Below are 22525 nucleotides of genomic sequence, written 5' to 3'. Positions count from 1 at the left end.
ACTCATGCTAATTAGAAGTTAGTTTCATAAACAGATAACTTATTGGAAGCAAAAAGCATTGTCACTAAGGTGCAGAATAATTGTTAGCACCAGCTGAAGTTGACTGATATTCCACACATGACACATGAATATTATGGACTGTCCTGAGATTTCGACGGAGGCATCTGTCCAAATATCCAGTCCAGCGGAATCTATTTTCTTTTCTTTCTGTCTTTTTTGTTTTTTGTGAAAAGGAAAAATTACAGTGTCGGAAATATAAAAAGGAGTGAAAAACCATTTTATTTTTTTCCAACATCCCAAGAAATCAGTGCGGCAGATCCGTAAACCAACTCAATAAAAAAAAGGCCTTATGTATATTATGTAAAGTTAATCTTCAATATGTGACTCTGAATAATGTTATTCTAAAGTATGTGATTTTTTGATATGTTCATTCTTCATTCTAATATATCAGTGTGTTAAGTATATCATTCTAAAGTATTCCATTCTAAAATAATTCCAATGTTATTCATTACAATTGTTTTAACTGGACAAAAATAAATCTGAACAAGAATTTATACATCAATAGATTCAAAAACGTGATGTATTCATACGCGCTTGAAAACAAATAACGTAATGTATGGAGACTCAGCAAGGAAACTATTCGATTTCTTAACAAAAATTGAATGCAGAGAACAAACTGGAATAACATAAAAATGCATTTTTATTCATTTAGTGAGTACAATGTCCAAAGTTTACACACTGATAAATTCATCGTATAATATGTTATTCTACGATATGTCATTGTGTTGTATGTCATTGTACAGTCTATTATTCTTCTATAACATTTCTGTAAAATTTTGTTGCGATATATTTTTTTTCTGTCGTATCATTACAGGGACGATACAAAAGTGAACACTCCCTGCTGACTGTGGGCAAGGACAACGATAGACATGTACGTGCCACTTTTACTCCTCATGCTGAGGTTTATTTCCGAAACTTGAATTGTAACCCACTTCATTCTGGTTCTTTGTCTTGGAATAAAGTCTACTTGAATAATCTATCTGTGTAGTCAACTGTAAACCAGCCACTGGAATAAAGTGTACTTAAATATATATCTGTGTAGTTTACCGTGAACCAACCATCAGACTTTTTCTCTTTCTATTTTTGTCGTGCTGACAAAATCAAGATCCCTTCCTACAAATATGATTCCCATAGTGTGGATTTTGATTCCCATAGTGTGGATCATGATTCCCATAGTGTGGATTTTGATTCCCATAGTGTGGATCATGATTCCCATAGTGAGGATATTGATTCCCATAGTGTGGATTTTGATTCCCATAGTGTGGATTTTGATTCCCATAGTGAGGATCATGATTCCCATAGTGAGGATATTGATTCCCATATTGTGGATATTGATTCCCATAGTGTGGATCTTGATTCCCATAGTGTGGATCATGATTCCCATAGTGAGGATATTAATTCCCATAGTGTGGATATTGATTCCCATGGTGTGGATCTTGAATCCCACAGTGTGGTCCATGCTACAGCCGGACTGAATTTGATTGTTTTTCTCTAATTATTGCAGTTGCTGTATGAACTGTGGGCTAGACCAGGACGATGGTACAAGTATCAACCGCTGGACCAAATCAGGTAAATATACAGAAACCTGTATCTACCGCTGGACCAAATCAGGTAAACACACACATACTTTTATTAACCGCTGGACCAAATCAGGTAAATATATAGATACCTGTATCAACCGCTGGCCAAAAATCAGCTGTTGGGCTAAATTAGATAAATATACAAGTACATCAGGTAATATTACATAATATTGACCACTGTTTCTGTTTAAGAGTAATGAACGACTGACATACAGTATGAAATATCAGAATTATTGCCCTTAGAATTGCCTTATAGTATACTGTGCAATCTAGAGCAAAAAGAAAATTATTCACCAGTCATGTGAATTTGATCTACTTCACTTTCATTATTGTTTATTAACATTAATTTTTTATTTAAATCATCCATAATTGTTCAATTTTCTTTCGTTATACATTGAATATGTAACAAATGCTATGTTGGTTTGCTTTAAAAATGTTCGTCTTATAAATGACCACTAGAAAAACCAGAATTGGCTCAAGGCTGAGCCAACATGGGAGGATTTGTACTAATCTTTTACAGTAGAATAGGAAAATGCAACTACTGTGGTGAGTGATGTGAACCACGGGCCTCTTGTTTAATGCATTTCATCACAAAACCAGTATAATAAGTCTAGGTATTGTACATGTAATTTAAACCAGTATAATAAGTCTAGGTATTGTACATGTAATTTAAACCAGTATAATAAGTCTAGGTATTGTACATGTAATTTAAACCAGTATAATAAGTCTAGGTATTGTACATGTAATTTAAACCAGTATAATAAGTCTAGGTATTGTACATGTAATTTAAAACAGAAACTTACAGCAAGTTTACCTCCTTACACAGGAACTACTTTGGTGAGAAGATTGGGATCTACTTCACTTGGTTGGGATTTTACACCGCTATGTTGATTCCAACCGCCATTACTGGGGTGGTGGTCTTCCTCTTTGGAGTGGGAACTTTAATGGGAGATACCCCCAGGTCAGTATTCCGATTCCACGATGATTTAATCGATTGTGTATGATAAGTTTTGCAGGTGAGGTCTGTAATCAAAATTGTCTCCTACTCCAGTTCTTTATCTCATTCTGATCGTGATAAATTATTTGTTTAGTATTGCATCCGTATGGAATGTACTTGTACTCAGCATTGAAATGGCCAAGACAAAGAGTCTAAAATCATCATGAAATTATTTAATGAAGAAAGACCGTAAAGACATGATAAATAATAAGTGCATCTGTCAAAAAAAGCAAATATATTCAATTTAGAATTTAAAAATAGGGTTTTCAAAAGTTAATTTCAACACATGTGTACAAAAAGCTCTGAGGGATTCAAACTTTGGATCTGCGGGTCAGTAACCTGATACCCTATCCATGGAGCTATGATGATATACAAACAAATCGATTAGTACAAATGATTTCACACAACATTTTCAATTTATTTATTGACACCACCATGTTGGTATACAGTAAAAATAACAAAACAAATGACAGATAACAAAAAGAAGAAAAGAGCAAAAAATTATGACACAATGGCTCTAGCATATAATAATAACAAAACAAATGACAGATAACGAAAAGAAGAAAAGAGCATAATGGCTCTAGCATATAAGACATATTCATACGTTGTTAATCACCATGTTGTGATGAAATATAAACAGTTTAAGTCTTGGTGTTATAAGCCATCTTTTGCCCTGTTTCTTGCAGTTCGGAGATTTGTGATGATCCGGTCATCAGTAACTACACCATGTGTCCGATGTGTGACCGCCGCTGCTCCTACTGGCGCCTGGCAGACAGCTGTACTTACTCCAAAGCCACCTACCTGTTTGATAATCCTGCTACTGTTGCCTTTGCCATCATTATGGCTCTGTGGGGTAAGATAACGAAAAACTGAAGGGTGTAAGAAATCTGAGGAAATGTTGTTATAGTTTTGATACGATTACAGTGACCATATTCATTTTTAGCTCACCGGGCTATAAGCTCGGGTGGGCTTTTCCCATCACTCGTCCATAATCTGTCAGTCCCTCTGGAAACTTTTCACATTTTCGACTTCTCTAGAACCGCTGGGCCAATCTCATCCAAAGCTTTTCATTAAAGATCTGTATTGATTTTGTGGTTTTTTTCAGCTTCTTTTTTCCATGAATTCTGGAAGCGGAAACAAGCTGAGATCGAGTATGAATGGGATGTGGCCGATTTTGAGGATGGGGAGGTAAATCTATCCTAGACTGTTAACTTTGATTTCAATCAAAATCCATGCAATAATTTTGTTTTTATTGTCAGTCATGAATAATGATGTTATGGTGATTATTTTTTTAAACCAATTGTTATTTACGTTTTGAAATGCTGCAATTTGTTTAAAGATGCATCCCTTGGAACATATTTTCATTTTATCATTTGAGCAAGAAAAATCTTATGAAAGAAGTTTGATTTGCACGTTTTCATCTGTTAATGCTGTAAATTGTTTTGCGTATTGTTGTAAGAGAGTAATTGTTGGTATTGATATAACAGGAAACAGTTCGCCCTGAGTATGAAGCCAGCGTCGGTCGTCGACGAACTAATCCTGTGACCAATGTAAGGACAGTTTGTGGTTGTCTCCTCATCTAAAGTTTGACATTTATACTTTTGATTACTTTCAGTACTCTCTCTCTCTCTCTCTCTCTCTCTCTCTCTCTCTCTCTCTCTCTCTCTATATATATATATTGATTTTAATGTTTAATCACATTTTCATGAGAATATCAGCACATGATTATGAAGAGTTGACTTGGTAATATTTTATGATAACTGGTGGTATTTTCAGTCTTCACGAAAACATTTAAAACTTGCTGGTCAGTCGGACCAGTGAACTGTCTGAATTTACTGGCCCACAGTGAAATTTACTGGCCCCTAAATTTTCATATGTTTATCACGTACACTATGGAATGCATTGTAAAATTGTACAATTAATTTACTGGAACTATGGTTATTACTCGTATTCATATCCACCCTAAGACATCCTTTCTGTCGATACCAGAAAAACAACACCGTACACAGTATTTTCTCTCTCTTCGCCCGCAAACAACAAGACTACAAATTCACGTATTTTTCACAAACATGAAAACAGCCTGAGTGCATCTTAAGAAGTAGCCTTCTCTACTAACATCAAATGTAAAGGATTGATTAATTCTATAAACTATAGAATGTGCATAAAATCAGAGATAACTGCAATTGTCACAGTTCATTTTAATTGGACAATGCAATAAAGCAGCAATTACCATTGTGTGGTGCGATACAGAACGCGGCCATTTTTTGTGTAATATTCACGTGATCAACACACAAGTTATCTTGACAATTACAATTATAGTTATCGTTCTTTACGAAATAAACAAACTACGATGTCCAAACACTTACTTTACCGGGTATGTGCTATTTTTTTTATTTATTTTTATTTTGATGGTAAATTAAGCAAATAAGACGTTTTAAACATTATGTTTAATGTGACTTACAAAAAGTCTACAAGCCCATCGGACTTTCTGATTTTTAATTTTCACTGACCTGACCGTAAAATTCACTGGCCTTGGTCTTGGGACTACTGAGTTTTCATGAAGACTGTATTTTTGTGATATTTTTTCTTTGATATGAAGCAACACACAAATAAACAGACAAGCAGGCACGCACTAATGAACTTGTTTATGTTTATAGGTAGAGGAGCCTAATGAACTTGTTTATGTTTATAGGTAGAGGAGCCTAATGAACTTGTTTATGTTTATAGGTAGAGGAGCCTAATGAACTTGTTTATGTTTATAGGTAGAGGAGCCTAATGAACTTGTTTATGTTTATAGGTAGAGGAGCCTAATGAACTTGTTTATGTTTGTAGGTAGAGGAGCCGTATGTCCCACAGTGGAGCAAGTGTTTCCGCTATTTCACCAGCATCAGCATTCTGGTTTTCTTCGTAAGTTAATCACATGCTTATTTCAGAAATGGAGGCGGTGTTTTTATTCATCAAGCAATAACAATGAAATGATGTGCAAAGGACTGTGTATGACATTTGCTTTTCTGAGGGCTTATAAAATTCAAAACGCAAATATTCTGAATCCTTGAAAGAAAATGTCAATCATCATTTCTTTCATAAAAGCAAGAATATTAGTATTGGTTGACATACAGAGCCCTTTTCATAATGTGTCCTTTGTGGTCATGGTGATATAATAAAAATATCAAAAATGTATAGAAGACCAATCTGTATTTCAAACAAGAGGATTTTGATCAGATATTTATTATACCCCACACAACAAAGTTGCAGAGGGTATAATGTTTTTGACCCGTCCGTCAGTTCGTCAGTCCCTTTCTTGTCAGTGCAACTCCTCTGAGACTGCTCAACAGAATTTTGTGAAACTTTGTAGTTAATAAGGACACACTGTGTAGATGGACATATTCCCAGGAAATTCCGATTCAATAATTTTTCTGGGAGTTGTGCCCCTTTTGAACTTAGAATTTAGAGCCCATCTGTCCTGTTCTTGCAGTAATGCATAGCATTAGCATTTATTGTGTGAGGCATTGTCAAGCAATGTTGGAGCCTGGGGTACATGAGATTGTTCACTTTTGCTTTCTTTCATTTAATAATTGTGTATAGTAAGAGTTATACATTGTAAGACCTCTGTAACAAACGACAACGATTTCCTCAAGTTAACCCACTGTTTCTTTTGTTATACAGCTGGCCCTGGTTTTAGCCGCCGTCTTCTCGGTCATACTGTACCGCATCGTCATGTCGGCCATATTGTATGGAAACTCGGAAGACATCATCAAAACCCGGGCAAGCTTTATCTCCTCCATAACGGCAGCCTGTATCAACTTGGTCATCATCATCATACTCAACTTTGTAAGATTTGGAATATTTTAAGGGAAGACTAAATAATGTTTAATTAACATTCTCTCAGAGCAATACTGATAGACTTTAATCTCAGATAACTCCTATTATAACTTTATTTATGAGCAATGAAACAAAATCCTTTCAATGCAAATACAAAGGTCTTGTGAATTTTAAGTCATATGAATACAATTATCAAAAGGATAATTTTTCACACTTGCATAGTTTGTATATAGTATTATGAATTGAAGGAGATGCATTATTTTAATGAGATGCTTAGTTAACACAAAGCTGACTATTTGAAATATAAAGTATAATACTCAGTTCAAAATAAACCAATGTATCAAGATGACTGTTTAATATTATTTTCCAAATTGATTGCAAACCCTCTATAATTAATGTGGAATAACCTCCCCTTTCATTAAGAATAGTGATACCAATTGGAGTGACCTCCCCTTTCATTAAGGATAGTGATACCAATTGGAGTGACCTCCCCTTTCATTAAGAATAGTGATACCAATTGGAGTGACCTCCCCTTTCATTAAGAATAGTGATACCAATTGGAGTGACCTCCCCTTTCATTAAGAATAGTGATACCAATTTGTGATGGTGAACCCTGCTTTAAATTCTTGGAACAGCATGATATCTAATGTACAGTTTATCCAGACAGGTTAAGAATTATTATAGAGCATGTCAACATGTTGAAAATAGAGTACAAACTGAACAACTTAAGATATTTTACCCATGTTTTTTTTTTTAAAAAGCAGAAATATAAGTCAGGCAAATAATAAATAAGTGGTTACAGTTTATACACTGAGAGGAATAAGGACTTTTCATTTTCGTTGCTATTATTTTGTCTATGATTATTTACTTACATCTGTGTGTTCATTATTGCAGTTCTACCAGAAGGTGGCTTTTTTTCTGACAGAGCTGGGTAAGTGTTGAAGTATCACATCATGGTTTTTTATCCTGCCAGACTCTCAGCCTTAAAATCAGTCAAATCCACAGGTCACCACAGTTTTGTACCCCTCCTCCCTCCTCCACCCATAGCCTGGTAATTTTCTAAATTAATTGGTGTTAATGCCACATTGCTTTCAGAACATGTTTGTATACAATAAACTTCAGGATGTATTTTTGAAACATAAATGAAATTATTGATATCAGCAATACTTGTATATTCCTTTTGAATCTAACTGCCTACATGTATATTGATATCAACAATACTTGTATATTCCTTTTGAATCTAACTGCCTACATGTATATTGATATCAGCAATACTTGTATATTCCTTTTGAATCTAACTGCCTACATGTATATTGATATCAGCAATACTTGTATATTCTTTTTGAATCTAACTGCCTACATGTATATTGATATCAACAATACTTGTATATTCCTTTTGAATCTAACTGCCTACATGTATATTACGTAGCTCAGTAGATTAGTGTGTCGACTACTCATCTGTAGATCGCAGGTTGGAGTCCACCAGAAGGGGTTCCAATCTGATTAAAATCCCCTCCTCGATCCGCTTCTCTCTTTTTTGGGGGGGGGTCTCGTGTAACAACATAAAAAAGAAAGAGGAGCTGATCGAGGAGGTAATTTTAGAAGAGGAGCGGATCGAGGAGCTTATTTTAATCAGATTGGAGGGGTTCTAAATTTTTTTCAGATTACTTTCTACTAAACCTGCATTTTTTAACTAAATAAAGTAAATTTTCAATTTCAAAGTATTCCATTGTACATTTTCTCCACTTTTCATCCATATCAGATTTCTCTGGTGTAGCACTCCTCCTTAAAGTAGAAATGTATAGAGTAAATTCTATTGGCATACTTGGGTAGGTGCCAGGAAGTGTGATGTGCGTTAACATGCAAAGGGAAATAACTCAATGTACTAAATACAGGACAAGAAAGTGAAAGCAATATTTTGTTTATTCCAAGAAATGGGAAGTTTTTACAGTCAGAGTGAATCGCTTGTTACTATTAATACCGTACCTGTAATTTATAGACCTGAAGGTGACTAGGTGACTATGTTTGTTTACAGTCAGAGTGAATCGCTTGTTACTATTAATACCGTACCTGTAATTTATAGTCAGAGTGAATCGCTTGTTACTATTAATACCGTACCTGTAATTTACAGTCAGAGTGAATCGCTTGTTACTATTAATACCGTACCTGTAATTTATAGACCTGAAGGTGACAAGGTGACTATGTTTGTTTGTATGGAGAGTGTTTTTCCCTCGACACACAGTCACATTGTCCTTGTTCTCACCTCCTTCAGTTTAAGCTACCTACTCGTACATAGCACACTGTGTATTTCTGTAAGCATGACACAAATGACACAAACTGTTAGTGGACATTTGTTTTTTTGAGTTTTCTTTCATCCACGGACTACTTTGTTTTGGAAACTTTGGACATTTGGTTTTACTTCCAACTTTTTTTGGAGCATGACTTTTGGGATTCTCCGTTCATTATAGAATTTAGTTCTGAGCGAACATTGCAATTCAAACAAATAATACCTCTATCGGGAAACTAAAACATCTGAATTGTGTGGAGTAATATTAATATGCATTGGTTAATAGAATTTCAATTGATGACATGGTACACTCAGTTTACTGGGTTTTATGCTATCATGATACTGTTACATAACATGTATGTATACTTACTCCACTTCTTTCTATTTTTGAACTATACCGTAAAGAAAGATGGTGTATTTCCTTTTCATACTCGACTGTTTTTGATTTTCTTTAGAACAACACCGTACCCTGACTGAGTGGGAGGATGCTTTCACTTTCAAGATGTTCATGTTTCAGTTTGTCAACTTCTACTCATCCATCTTCTACATTGCCTTCTTCAAAGGGAAGTAAGTCCTCCACAAATTTACATTACCTTCTTCAAAGGGAAGTAAGTCCTCCACAAAAAACGAAACATAGCAACCAATAGACCCAGTGTTTATTAGCTTCATAGCGGTCTGTGTGACAGTTGTGGTTGAAAATAAGATATATCTCCTAATTTTAAAACAAAAACAAAAAATCTTGTGCAGGGTGATTATTCGGCTATTCATGCAGTTTCCTTACACTTGTACATAACAATGTTTAAGTAAGAAATGCTGAAATGGTCGCTCTATATTTACATTTTGTCACAATGACTACCCATTGTTAATATGTCTGTTGCACATTTCTACAACAAGACTGAGGAAACAGTCCCCTTGTACACATGGCTGGTTCGTTTATATAAACACACTCGCACACCTATACACACATTCATGCATATATTTGACCGCAGACACATACACACAACTTCTGTTCATGTGTTCAGGTCCTGCATTAGTATTTAGACTACTGCATGGATCTGGATTCTGGGACAGTCTTGAGGCGTACCCCATTCAGTATTAAACTGACAGGTAACTACAGCTGTATAAAACTGAAAAGTAACTACAGCAGGATGAACTGCATGGATCTGGATTCTGGGACAGTCTTGAGGCATACCCCATTCACTACACACAGTTTGTAATGTGCTGATTTGTCTCACAACTTAAGACTAAGACATCTTTTTACAATTATTTAATGCTGCATTTCTTTTTTAAGTGTAAATTCATGACATATCTGAAGTAAAGCCCACCATATATGGATTTCACAAGTGAAAATATGCAAGATTTATTAGAATTCTGGTCTTTGTCTTTAGACCTTTTGTAAAATGGTCCCCAGGACATGGAAATTTGGAAGTGTTTTAGAAGCAAATAGAACAAATAAATAACAAAAGCAGTACCTGGTACATGTAATTATCTAAATTTATGTGCATATTTTTGAAATGTTTTTTTTTAGGTTTGTTGGAAGGCCGGGGGATTATAATCGCAGTCTGCTGGACACAAGACAGGAGGAGGTAACTCATACACAATTTACTTACCCTAGTGACTATGTTTGTGACACCAGTCACTGAAACATTGTAAATCAGTCTTATAGAAAGGCATAGAAGAATTTTGAATGTTTGGTTTATTAAGTTAGATGAGATATGGCAGAAGGAAGTTCATTACTGTCTCTCGTTTCAGTGTGACCCGTCAGGCTGTCTGATTGAGCTGTGTATTCAGCTGGGCATTGTGATGGTGGGAAAACAAATTTTCAACAATGTGAAGGAGATCCTCATACCGTAAATATTCCTCACTGATCTTATTCTAGTTTTGTTTCAATACAATGATAGTGTTAGACACTTGGCCTTCCTACCAGATCTGGTTAGTGTGTTAACCCTTTAGCTCGATCGGTAGAGCCAGAGGTTCCGAGTTTGATGCTCAACAGACTGTTACATTTGGCACCAATATTGAGACCTGTGTAACTTCTGGTGGGTGAAAGTGATTGCCCCTTAGAACTTCGCCCTACAGGTGCTGGCACTCCAGGAAAAAGTTGGAATCCCCCACAGGTGTTGGCACTTTAGGAGAGTCCCCCCCCCCCCCCCCCCCCCCAAAGTGCTGGCACTCCAGGAAAAAGTCGGGATTCCCCCCAATAGAGTGGGGAAGCCTCTGTCTGTGGAGTGGTACAACGTGGTAGTGTTGGATACATGTACAGCGGGGTCTATTATCCTTCCTATGAACTCTGGCAAGCAGTTTAACCCTTTAGTGTGATTGGTAGAGCACTGGACTTTTATTTCCATGCATTGTACATATGTAAAAACTTTATTTTTCATTTAAATCATTAAAAAAGATTGACATGCATGTAACAAGTCAAACTGCTGCATTGAAATCTTAATCAATACAAAACTAGGATGCAAAATATTTATTACAACAGCGTACACTAAAACAAACAGAAGAGAATGTTATCACTGTAACCATTGATCAGTCGGAGAGACTTATATCCGTGTTTTAATTCCTTTCGGACAGGAAGCTGTTGGTGTGGTTCCGTTCACGTCAGTCACTGAAAGAAAAATCGGAAGAGAAGGTGTACTCACGCTGGGAGCAGGACTATAACCTGGCCAGCATGCCCGCCCTGGGACTCTTTGATGAATACCTGGAAATGGGTAATGTCTTGTAATATCCTTGTTAAGATGGGGGTAAACTAAAAAAAAAAAACATAATAAAAAAAATAATAAAAAATAAAAAAAAAGATGGGGGTAAACTAAAAAAAAACAACATAATAATAAAAAAAATAAAAAAAATAAAAAAAAAGATGGGGGTAAACTAAAAAAAACAACATAATAAAAATAATAATAAAAAAAAAAAAATTTAAAAAAAAAGATGGGGGTAAACTATCCAGGTTCCAGTGCAGTGCATATCTATGTTTAACAAACACTTATTTCGACATCAGGAAGTTGGAGTATGTATAAAATAGCAAATGAGAAATTACTGGTAATTATTAAATGATTGTTACATGAGTTAAAGCAATATTGGTGTTCGAAATTTTTGTTGTAAAATTGTGATTTTTACCATTTCAAAGACAGGAAAAATAAGGTGTATAAACTATTGTTCCTGATATTTGTGTTAGAAATTTACTCAAAGGCTCTAAATGAAGCAAAATTACATCTATTGTTTTTCCGATCATCAACCCGGGAGTCATGACCTTTTGTTGTTATTATCAAGATACCAGGAAATCAAATGACGACTTATTATAAAAAATTTAATGTAAACTACAAAGTGGTGCATGCCCTCTGTCATCAGAAAGGTGCTGCCGCATCCAGATGTTGATGTGTTAATTGAATTACAGATGTAATTACATGGACATGTACAAGCAAACATTTTAATTTGCAGCAATTCAGCATTAATGAGTTTCTCATTACAAAATTCATGTATGGTGTGCAGATTTGAAAATGCAGATTTCGCTCCCATGAAATTGAATACTTTACATTTAACAAATTGTATGCATTCATTTATTACCATTTCAAACAAATGTTATAGAATGTTTAGTAACTCTTTGATTTTCCTTTGAGATACAGTACCACCTGGCAGTACATTTTAGATCGACAATGCTCCATTGATTAGAGTACTGGACCCAGTGGTACAAAAGTTAGTCAAGTTTAACTGACAGTTAACGTCTAGTTAATGCTATATAAATGTAAGAGTTAACGACCTGTTAACTGTTAGTTAAAGTTAACTAACCGTCATACAACTAGGTTGTGGTTAGAGCATAGTGTAACAGTTAACTGTTAGTTAAAGTTAACTAACCGTCATACAACTAGGCTGTGGTTAGAGCATAGTGTAACAGTTAACTGTTAGTTAAAGTTAACTAACCGTCATACAACTAGGCTGTGGTTAGAGCATAGTGTAACAGTTAACTGTTAGTTAAAGTTAACTAACCGTCATACAACTAGGCTGTGGTTAGAGCATAGTGTAACAGTTAACTGTTAGCTAAAGTTAACTAACCGTCATACAACTAGGTTGTGGTTAGAGCATAGTGTAACAGTTAACTGTTAGTTAAAGTTAACTAACCGTCATACAACTAGGCTGTGGTTAGAGCATAGTGTAACAGTTAACTGTTAGTTAAAGTTAACTAACCGTCATACAACTAGGCTGTGGTTAGAGCATAATGTAAAACATTCCTTTGTAATTGGTCATGGTGGTTTAGTGGTTAGAGCATTCTTTATGGGATTGAGGGGTACTGGGTTCAATTCACAGTGGTTACATCCAACCTAAGACGTTTGCTGCAATAGGTAGTGACCGATCCTTCTCCATGTTACTAGTGTTGCAAGTGAGAGCGCGGGTTTGTAGTACGAGACCTTACACACCGAGATCCTTTATCGTGATTGTCGATGACACGAGAGACAGACCTTACACACCGAGATCCTTTATCGTGATTGTCGATGACACGAGAGGCAGACCTTACACACCGAGATCCTTTATCGTGATTGTCGATGACACGAGAGGCAGACCTTACACACCGAGATCCTTTATCATGATTGTCGATGACACGAGAGAGAGACTGTTACGACCTTGAATGTTCCACATCGGTCAACATTTGTAACACTCCATCTACAGCTTTTGATATAAATATTGGTGAAGGATTTCGTGATGGAATATGAAACAACGAAAGAGAACAACTCTGATGTTTTCTTTTCCAGTGATCCAGTACGGCTTTGTGACGATTTTTGTGGCAGCCTTTCCTCTTGCGCCTCTGTTTGCTCTGATTAACAACATCATAGAGATCCGAGTGGATTCCTATAAGTTTACTACTCAGTGGAAGAGACCCCTGGCAGAGCGAGCTCAGGATATTGGTAAAGTTCAACATTTCATTTCCTTATCCATGCATTTTATTTCCATGACTAATTAAGTTTAAGGCTTTTTCCCTTGAAGGTAAAAAAAATGTGAATATTACATGAGTGTTGTAAAAATAGCTGTCAGAACCATTTTAGTAATTTCCATAATAGTTTTATTCTTCTGAATAATAATTTACTAGGAATTTTTATGCCACCGAGATCGAAGATCAGGGGGGCATATTGTTTTTGTCCTATCTGTCATTCTGTCATTCAGTCTGAAACTTTAACCTTGCTAATAACTTTTGAACAGTAAGTGATAGATCTTTGATATTTCACATGAGTATTCCTTGTGACAAGACCTTTCCGTGGGTACCAACATTTTTGACCCCGTGACCTTGACTTTGGAGTTTGACCAACTTTTTGAAAACTTTAATCTTGCTAATAACTTTTGAACAGTAAGTGATAGAGCTTTGATATTTCACATGAGTATTCCTTGTGACAAGACCTTTCCGTGGGTACCAACATTTTTGACCATGTGACCTTGACTTTGGAGTTTGACCTACTTTCTGAAAACTTTAACCTTGCTAATAACTTTTGAACAATAAGTGATAGAGCTTTGATATTTCACATGAGTATTCCTTGTGACAAGACCTTTCCGTTGGTATTAAACCTTTTGACCTTGACATTTAACTCACTTTTAATTTTTTTACATTGGTCATAACTTCTAAATGGTAAATATTAGAGCTTTCATATTGTACATGAGCATTTCTTTTGTCAAAATCTTTCTACTTGTACCAAGATATTTACCCTTGTTACTTTGGCCATCTTTGGAATTGGCCATTATCGGGGGCATTTGTGTTTCACAAACACATCTTGTTTTTTTTTTTTTCATTTCAAATAGTCTGGAATTTTACAGCATACATGTTCTACGTCTTAGTTGAATACTGAAAAAAAAATCCCATTATTTGTAACTACAATAATTGCAAACTATGTACTGGGAAATATGTAATCTCAGCAAGATTCGTCGAGGCTGGATATTTGGACTGACGCCTCTTCAGAAGAGGCGTCAGTCCAAATATCCAGCCTCGACGAATCTCGCTGATATTAGGAAATATGCACTCCCATTTATTTTTACTTGTTTCATCCTTGTCAGTTCAGTGGGCAAATTAAAAACTGGGCAAAGCGGTTTTTTTTTTCTCTTATCTTTCTTTTAACACAACTGTGTCTTGGTGAATTGTAAAAGGGGTGAAACTTCCTTTGAGTGTAGAAGGGCAAATCTAACACCGACAAAAAATAACCCTGATGTATATTCAGTGAAAACTATTTCCAACAAAAATTATAGTTTGGTAATTTGCATTAAATACATTGAATTAAGCTAGGTCGTACGGAAGGATCAAAGCAAATTTATGATTTTCAGTTTTGTAATTATTGTATTCCTATACTACATGTATATGTAATTTTGTGATTTAAAAATGAATAAAATAATAATACCGAATTCCTTTGATCATGACCATTTTCTAACTCTTATTATACAAGATACAAATTGTCTGTTTTAGGTATTTGGTTTGGAATTTTGCGAGGGATATCAGCTATAGCCGTGATTTCCAATGTAAGTCATGATGTCCAAGTTACGTTTTCAGACTACAGATGGAATGCATGTACTGATTTTTCTACCTGTCTATCTGTTCCATTTTTATACCCCCCTCAACAAGTTGTGGGGGGGGGGGGGGGTTATACTGGAATTGGGTTGTCCGTCTGTCTGTCCGTTCGTCCGTCTGTAGACGCAATGGTTTCCGGGCTCTAAAGCATTATCCTTTCCACCTACCGTCACCATATCATATATATGGACTACCCATGGGATGAAGATGTTCCCTATCGATTTTGGGGTCAAAAGGTCAAAGGTCAAGCACACTGGACATCGAAGTAGCAATATGGTTTCCGGGCTCTAAAGCGTTATCCTTTCCACCTACAGTCACCATATCATACATATGAACTACCCATGGGATGAAGATATTCCCTATCGATTTTGGGGTCAAAAGGTCAAAGGTCATGCGCACTGGACATCGAAGTAGCAATATGGTTCGGTTTGTCGTGCCATTTGATTTTTACACTCAGAAAAGAGGTAGTTTATACCTATTACCAACACCCTTTGGGAGATTGGGGTAAGCGGGGGGTATTCTTAGTGAGCATTGCTCACAGTACCTCTTGTTTATTTTGAAATGTAGGCAGGCTACTGACAAATAAGTTGACTATGCTGTGGTCTCAACAGCCCCAAACTGGTCAAAGTTGACTGAACATCTCATTGTACAAAATTATTGAAAATGACTGGTATGCAAATTTTACAGGCTGCGATTATTGCGTTTACTTCTGAATTCATCCCTAAACTGGTGTACTACTACGGCTACAGTGGGAACCAGACACTGGCGGGGTACACCGATTTCAGTCTCTCCGTCTTCAAGGTCCAGTACTTCCAGTCCAAGAGCATACCAGACGACAAGAAAATTGATGTGTTTGGTAACGTCACCGAGTGCAGGTGTGTTTGAATTTTGTTGCAGATAAATGAAGGGTGTTGAGAAATTATTGAGACATTTACGTTAACTCCCTTAATTAAAGATATCAAAATTAATCATGAAAAATCATTAAGTTTCATTTAAGTATATGTTAAACAAATATGCGAAATTTCTAGCTATTGCATCATCACGTAAATCATGCTGCGTATGCAAACTTGGAGCAATATTAACAGGCTTTTTACAGTGTCATAGTAATGGAATTTTAACAATATTTGTTTTTCACTCACAATTATTCTTTTTCAAAGAATACTCTGTTCAAATTAATGTGTTTATCATGCTAAGTTAGCAGTTGCTATCTGGATCTAAGAGAAGTTTGAGCTTTGTCACAAGTCCATTGACAAATTGCAATGAAATTTCTGTAATTCTGACACATATCATTCCTCAATGACTCCAACACTGCTTACGTTAGTCTTCTGTGATAACCGACGACTGTCCAGCGATAACCGATGGCTGTCCAGCAATAACCGACGGCTGTCCAGCAATAACCAACGGCTGTCCAGCGATAACCGACGGCTGTCCAGCTCCTTTGTTTTCATTCAGTTTTGATAGTGTGTTAGTTAATTGTTTATGCTTTTCATGGACACTGTGTTTGTTTTAGCTAATTTTTAGTCTGAACGCGAGTCCCACTGAACTCAATGAAAATTTTCTATGAGACTGTTGCTCCTCCATGGTGTCAGAATTCCTTCTTTCATTGTAAATAGACTTCCACAGCTTGATAACTCATGTTACCGATATCTGTATTTGTGATTGATATTCTAGCAAAATTTCACACAGTAGTCACAATGATATGGAAAAATGAGTTAAATGACATATAAGATTTGAATTTTCCCCCCACTTCCTTTGGAAATACGGAAACTTCCCAAGTAGCATTCCTTCATTCAACATTTAATTTCATGACTGCTACAGGTACCCTTACTTCAATCGGAACTCCTCGAATGTCTCGCGCACTCAACATAGATCTCGGATGTAATACGATGGCATCCATGAGCGAATTTGATGCATTGATGTGACGTCACAATTGACAATGCATCAAATTCACTCATGGAAGCCATCGTATTACATCCGAGATCTATGTCGAGTGTGCGAGACATTCGAGGAGTTCCGATTGACCCTTACTTACCTCATATAGATACAATGTTTTGGGGGAAAATGATTGATTTATCTGAAATAAATTTTGTTTTATTTAAATTGTTACGTGCCTGTTTAACATATCTACTAATTTTTACCCCAAACCATTGATTAGAAAAAAAATTAAACAAAGTGTCTCAATAATTGCTGAACAGCCCTTGTTGTCAATTGCAGGAATGAAAATTGAAAGATCTAAAACTGAATAGAAATAATAATTATGATCAAATGGTTTGCACTTTAACTAAAGCCATGTTTCTTTATACAGGATTTGATTACCTTTGCAACCTTGATTCCCTACCAGATTTAATGATCTTTTTCACTTCATCAATTCTAGGTTTCGTGGGTACTTTGCAGAAAACAAAAATGTTCCAGGGGATTATGAATTTACGATGGCATACTGGCACATCATGGCTGCTAAACTGGCCTTTGTGGTTGTGTTTGAGGTAATTCATTTATTGGAATTTTTATTTTGATACGTCCAATGCTGTAGAAAGAGAGCAATGGCTTCCTCTTCGATACAGTATGTAGTTAAATTAAATTGTAAAGGAAATTTATAAGATTTCAGTTTATCGACACCCTGTTTTCACAAAAAGGTTACTTCTATAAAGATAATTAATTTTGAAAAATTATTGCAGTGTGTACTAAACTTGTTGCAAATAAAGTATATATAGTAATAGGCCTTACATTCACACCCAGGGCATTGTGCCAGAAAAAAACGAATCATTGTATTCAGGATATTCTTTTGTGAAAAGGACTGTGAAATGTTCAATGACATATGGAATCTAATTATCTTACTAACTCCCTTGGTGATATGTGTTTAATTGTTTTGTCTTACATGTACCTATACAAATTCAAGACGTAAATAAAACTGGTTTTGGAAATGTTGATTATTCTAACAGAAGGCAAAAATTAAACTATCAACCATAAAGGTGCAAAAGATTAGGGAATTCTAGAAAACCTTTGCCAACCCATTGTTTTCATTGGTTAAAATCAATACCAATATTTTCATTGGTTAAAATCAAACCCAATATTTTCATTGGTTAAAATTGAACCCTATGTTTTCAGTGGTTAAACGTGAGCCCTATGTTTTCATTGGGTAAAACTGAAGAGGGATTTAGTTCATTGTAATATCACTTGTGTAGCAAAGTGGCACACAGAAGGTTGATTTCTAATTCAAAAATAAGGCCAAAGGTCACAGTTGTAGTAGTCCTTGATAGTAGATACTTTACTTTGTGTTGCCCATGTTTGACAATGTCTTGTATAGCCATGTCATGTAAACATGGCTTCATTCAAAATAAATTCCTGTTGGATGACTGAACTTAATTTTTACATAGCACATATATCTGACCTTATTAGAGGTTAACAGCTCTGTAAATTCCCACAGGAATATTTACATTTCCAATGTTGTCGCCTTCGATAGCTTTACCAATAGTAATGCTTGTCATTTCCTCATGAATGTGAACAATGTGCATATGAATCTTGATAATATAGTACTTTCTTTTTTAACGGCTTGAAATGAAAGTACATGTAAAATGTAAATATAAATTTAATGAATTTGATTTTTGAAAATACATGATGGCATGAACTGCAATGCTTCATGCTGCCATAATTTTCATAAAGTGCTAATGGGCCCCGTTAAGTATGCTGCCACGAAGTGCCTCAGTTCATGTCCCCAATGTATTTTTCAAAAATGCCATTTTTTTTCTTAAATGAAAAGTTGTTTTGTAACTGTCCAAATTGATTTCTTATCACATTTTGTTCATAGCTTTTTGTAACCGTTTGTCAGTTTTTAAATTCTCTGTTGAATGTATCGGTATATTTGAGTAATGTTATCACTGTATATAATTCTAGTGTTAAAACGTTGGAAACTTTTTGTTTCAGAATTTGGTAGTTTTCAGCACCTGGCTGGTGATGTACTTAGTCCCAGATATGCCCTATAAAGTCAAGTTACAGATGTTACGAGAGAACTTCCTGTCCAAAGAAGCCCTGTATAACGCTGATACTATTAAAAAGCAGCGGGAAAAACAGATGGGGGCAGAATCGTAATCAAGCGGTGCAATTTCATCCTCAAATATTCACTCTTGTTATTTATAGTATTGTACATTAATACATGTATAAAACATTGTAAGCATGAAGAAACATAAATGTTGGTACTCTGTGTATAACGAGTGTATTACGGAGATGTTTAAATACGCAAGTTTCCAGTTGTGAACTCTTCTGTTGGAGGTGCACTTGATAGAACTTTGGACGCTGAAGTGAACCTACATGTAGCCAATGACAAAGACAATAAACAAATACAAAATCAACTTCTTCTTAAAATTAAAAATATTAAAAATGATGAATTCATAGAGGGAATGCCATTAACATTTTAGTTATTGCACCAAATGATGTGATGTAATGAACATGTTATGTGTATTTGATGCTTTTTCCACCCGGAATATGGATCAATTTATATGGGCTTTTTTTCCCAACCAATTTCAAGTGATTAAATGATGCGTACGAAACTTATTGTTTACGTATTTACACATCTTTTAATAAACATTTTGTCTTCTTTCCACGCTACTACAGGGAGATAACTGTGACGAATTTCGAAACTTGTGTACGGTCTTCCGTTGAATCTGCAGGGCTCATTTTTACAATCATCTTTAAAATGAAAATAATATTTTGTTGATATATTAATGTTATTTCTATATAATTGTCAGAGATATTTGATTTTTGGGGGGGTGGGGGGTGGTATTTGTCAAAATAGAGATAAACTTTGTACACATTATTTTCTCTCCAATTCATTTTATGATTTGTACTTTTGTTGTTCCATATATAATTCTTTGATTCAAGACTTTATGTGACTTCTGAACAAACTCTGTGCCAAATGATGTTACTTTTTCTCTCCTCTGTGTTGCCTTTTGTGTCTTAAAAGTTCCCATGAATGTCTTGTAATTGTGTTGTAGATAATGCGACTCAATCTGAGAATTTGCATGATCAGACAGATTTAAGTACTAAATTTCAGTTTCAGGATAAACACAATGTATTGTTAGGGAGAATAAGTCAGTAATTTGGGAAATTTTTAATGACAACAGAAAGAAGAAAAAAACATTATGAAAGAAATATTTGCTGCTTTCATAAAACTGCATTGAAGATAACACTCCAGGCTTCATAAGGTAGAAAATATAAAAGTATTATTTGGCAAAGGCTGGACTTTCTATTGTCAAAGAAATTAGCTGGGCCTGGCATATTATGTATGTACAAAATCAAACAAATTCAAACTTTGTGGACATTATTTTGTCATTAGTGAGTGTGTGCATTCATCCTCTGAACACTATTTTATTTAAGGGGAATATTACATCATCATAATGACCGACTTTCTTTTTGAAATTTGAATGAAAATATCAATTTATTTTCCTTTTACATCTAGTTGCCCAGCTGAATTGGTTTACGAGTCTACTGCTGATCTGTAATTCGTACATTTGAGTCCAGCTGAATAGGTTTACGAGCCGACTGCTGACCATCTGTAGTTTGTACATTCAAATTTAGCTAGGGTTTTTATTTTTTCCCCAGATAATTTAATTTATACTGAAATTGTTTTTTTTTTTTTTACTAAAGAAAGTAAATTCTCTACTTTTCAATTTGAAAATCCTCTACTCTCCATCCATATTGGATTTCTCTGGTGTGTTACTCCTCCTTAAAGCTCATTTACATATGTATATGCTCAGTTATCTGTAAATACCTGTACAAATACAAAGCTTAGTACAGATGTCCACGACTGACGTGGAGTTGAATAACTGTTACTAGTGCCTGCTTTAGACGTTTACAATATTTGTACTAGAGATTCTGTTTGTGTACCCATTTGGTTAGATGTCTGTATTTTGACATTATCTATTTTGGCTTTGGTATGTACTTTCTGATGTGTAATTACAATGTACTTTATGTAGATAAGGGATCTGTAAATCATCAAATTGTCGTACCCAATATTCCACGAGTGAAAGAATAATTTAATTGTTATTTTACAATATCGGTACATGCGTACGTAGTGTAGGGACTGTGCCCAGATGTAACAGAAAAGCCATTTCTCTTTATGAAGCTGGAAATTTAAAGTATTGAAAATCTGTTAATTCATTGTGCCTTAATTAATGAATCTGTATTATTGATATTGCTGAAAGTTTGAAACTGCCATTACAAATTCTTGCACGTTTTTTTCCCCCTTGTATATGAATTAGACATTTGTGTAGCTTGTTACTCTATCTTGTTAATGCGGTGTGTACATTTATTTTACACCCCGAGAGGAATGATGTCAGAAGTTTAATCATCAATCTGACCGAGAGGTAGAAAAGACAGTTCCTCTTTCATTAAATAATTTCTTGTCTAATTGCAAAATAATCTTCGTACAGTAGTACAGATTTCATGATACAGAGAGCAATGTCAAATAAAAAGCTAAAAGGCTCTGCGATTTACATTTGTTCGTTAGTATAATTCAGAACTCGTCTAAGAATTATTTTATGTATGGTTTTATACACGTGGTTTTTTTTGGGTTTTTTTTCGTTAGAATGTTATTTATTGTATTTCAAACTTTTGTAATTAAGGCAATAGGATCTGTGTTAGATACTTACATGTAAATTTATCTTATGTTGATGTATCTACAATGATATAATTCAATAAAAATACAACCTCCTGTACTTTTTGATTGATTGTTGGTGTGTGTGTCTGCATTGGAAGCAATGTCTTGGTGTGTTTGTCCCTAGACAAAAATCAATAGATATCATATTGATCTCCATGTTGAAATCAGTTGATATAAATAAAAAACAAGACATCTTTGTAAAACCGCTATGCCCCCATTGGTGCAAAATTAAAAAGGGTTATTCACATGCATCATTTAAATGATAGTATTGCCAAACCATTTCAAAATATTGAGCAGACAATCTTCCTATGTCCAGAGTGAATTGTCCATTTGACCTTAATAGGGGTCACCCACTGCTTATGCTGTACCAGTGTACCGAGTTTGGTGTCAATCAAGCAAATAATTCTTAAAATATAGGAGACAATATATTACTATGTCCAGTTTAACCCTTGACCAGGTGATTTCAAAATCAATAGGGGTCATCTACTCCTTAACATGTAACAGTGTACCAAGTTTGATGTCTGTCAAGCAAAGGGTTCTCAAGATATTGAGAGGACAGCATCTTCCCATGTCCAGAGTAGATTGACTT

General features: G+C 35.2%; 1 protein-coding gene across 22 annotated transcripts in view; it reads left to right on the top strand.

Annotated features, from left to right (window-relative positions):
- The window catches only part of LOC125673186 (anoctamin-4-like), a 53805-nt gene extending 31815 nt beyond the window's left edge, over window positions 1-21990 (top strand). For all 22 annotated transcript variants that reach the window (XM_056159195.1, XM_056159193.1, XM_056159188.1 and 19 more), the window contains 18 exons: window positions 875-931; window positions 1565-1629; window positions 2467-2601; window positions 3324-3490; window positions 3743-3825; window positions 4125-4187; window positions 5470-5544; window positions 6304-6468; window positions 7354-7390; window positions 9202-9313; window positions 10275-10332; window positions 10499-10596; window positions 11321-11457; window positions 13492-13644; window positions 15183-15235; window positions 15972-16159; window positions 17659-17767; window positions 19206-21990. In XM_056159195.1, the coding sequence (XP_056015170.1) occupies window positions 875-931; window positions 1565-1629; window positions 2467-2601; window positions 3324-3490; window positions 3743-3825; window positions 4125-4187; window positions 5470-5544; window positions 6304-6468; window positions 7354-7390; window positions 9202-9313; window positions 10275-10332; window positions 10499-10596; window positions 11321-11457; window positions 13492-13644; window positions 15183-15235; window positions 15972-16159; window positions 17659-17767; window positions 19206-19370 (1920 nt within the window). In that variant the 3' untranslated portion in view covers window positions 19371-21990. The remainder of the gene's footprint in view (window positions 1-874; window positions 932-1564; window positions 1630-2466; window positions 2602-3323; window positions 3491-3742; window positions 3826-4124; window positions 4188-5469; window positions 5545-6303; window positions 6469-7353; window positions 7391-9201; window positions 9314-10274; window positions 10333-10498; window positions 10597-11320; window positions 11458-13491; window positions 13645-15182; window positions 15236-15971; window positions 16160-17658; window positions 17768-19205) is intronic.
- Window positions 21991-22525: the final 535 nt, after the last annotated feature.

This window comes from Ostrea edulis, chromosome 3, assembly GCF_947568905.1.
Source record: "Ostrea edulis chromosome 3, xbOstEdul1.1, whole genome shotgun sequence".
Lineage (NCBI taxonomy): Eukaryota > Metazoa > Mollusca > Bivalvia > Ostreida > Ostreidae > Ostrea > Ostrea edulis.
The sequence above is the reverse complement of the archived record's forward strand: the minus strand, read 5'-3'. Positions and strand labels throughout refer to the sequence as shown.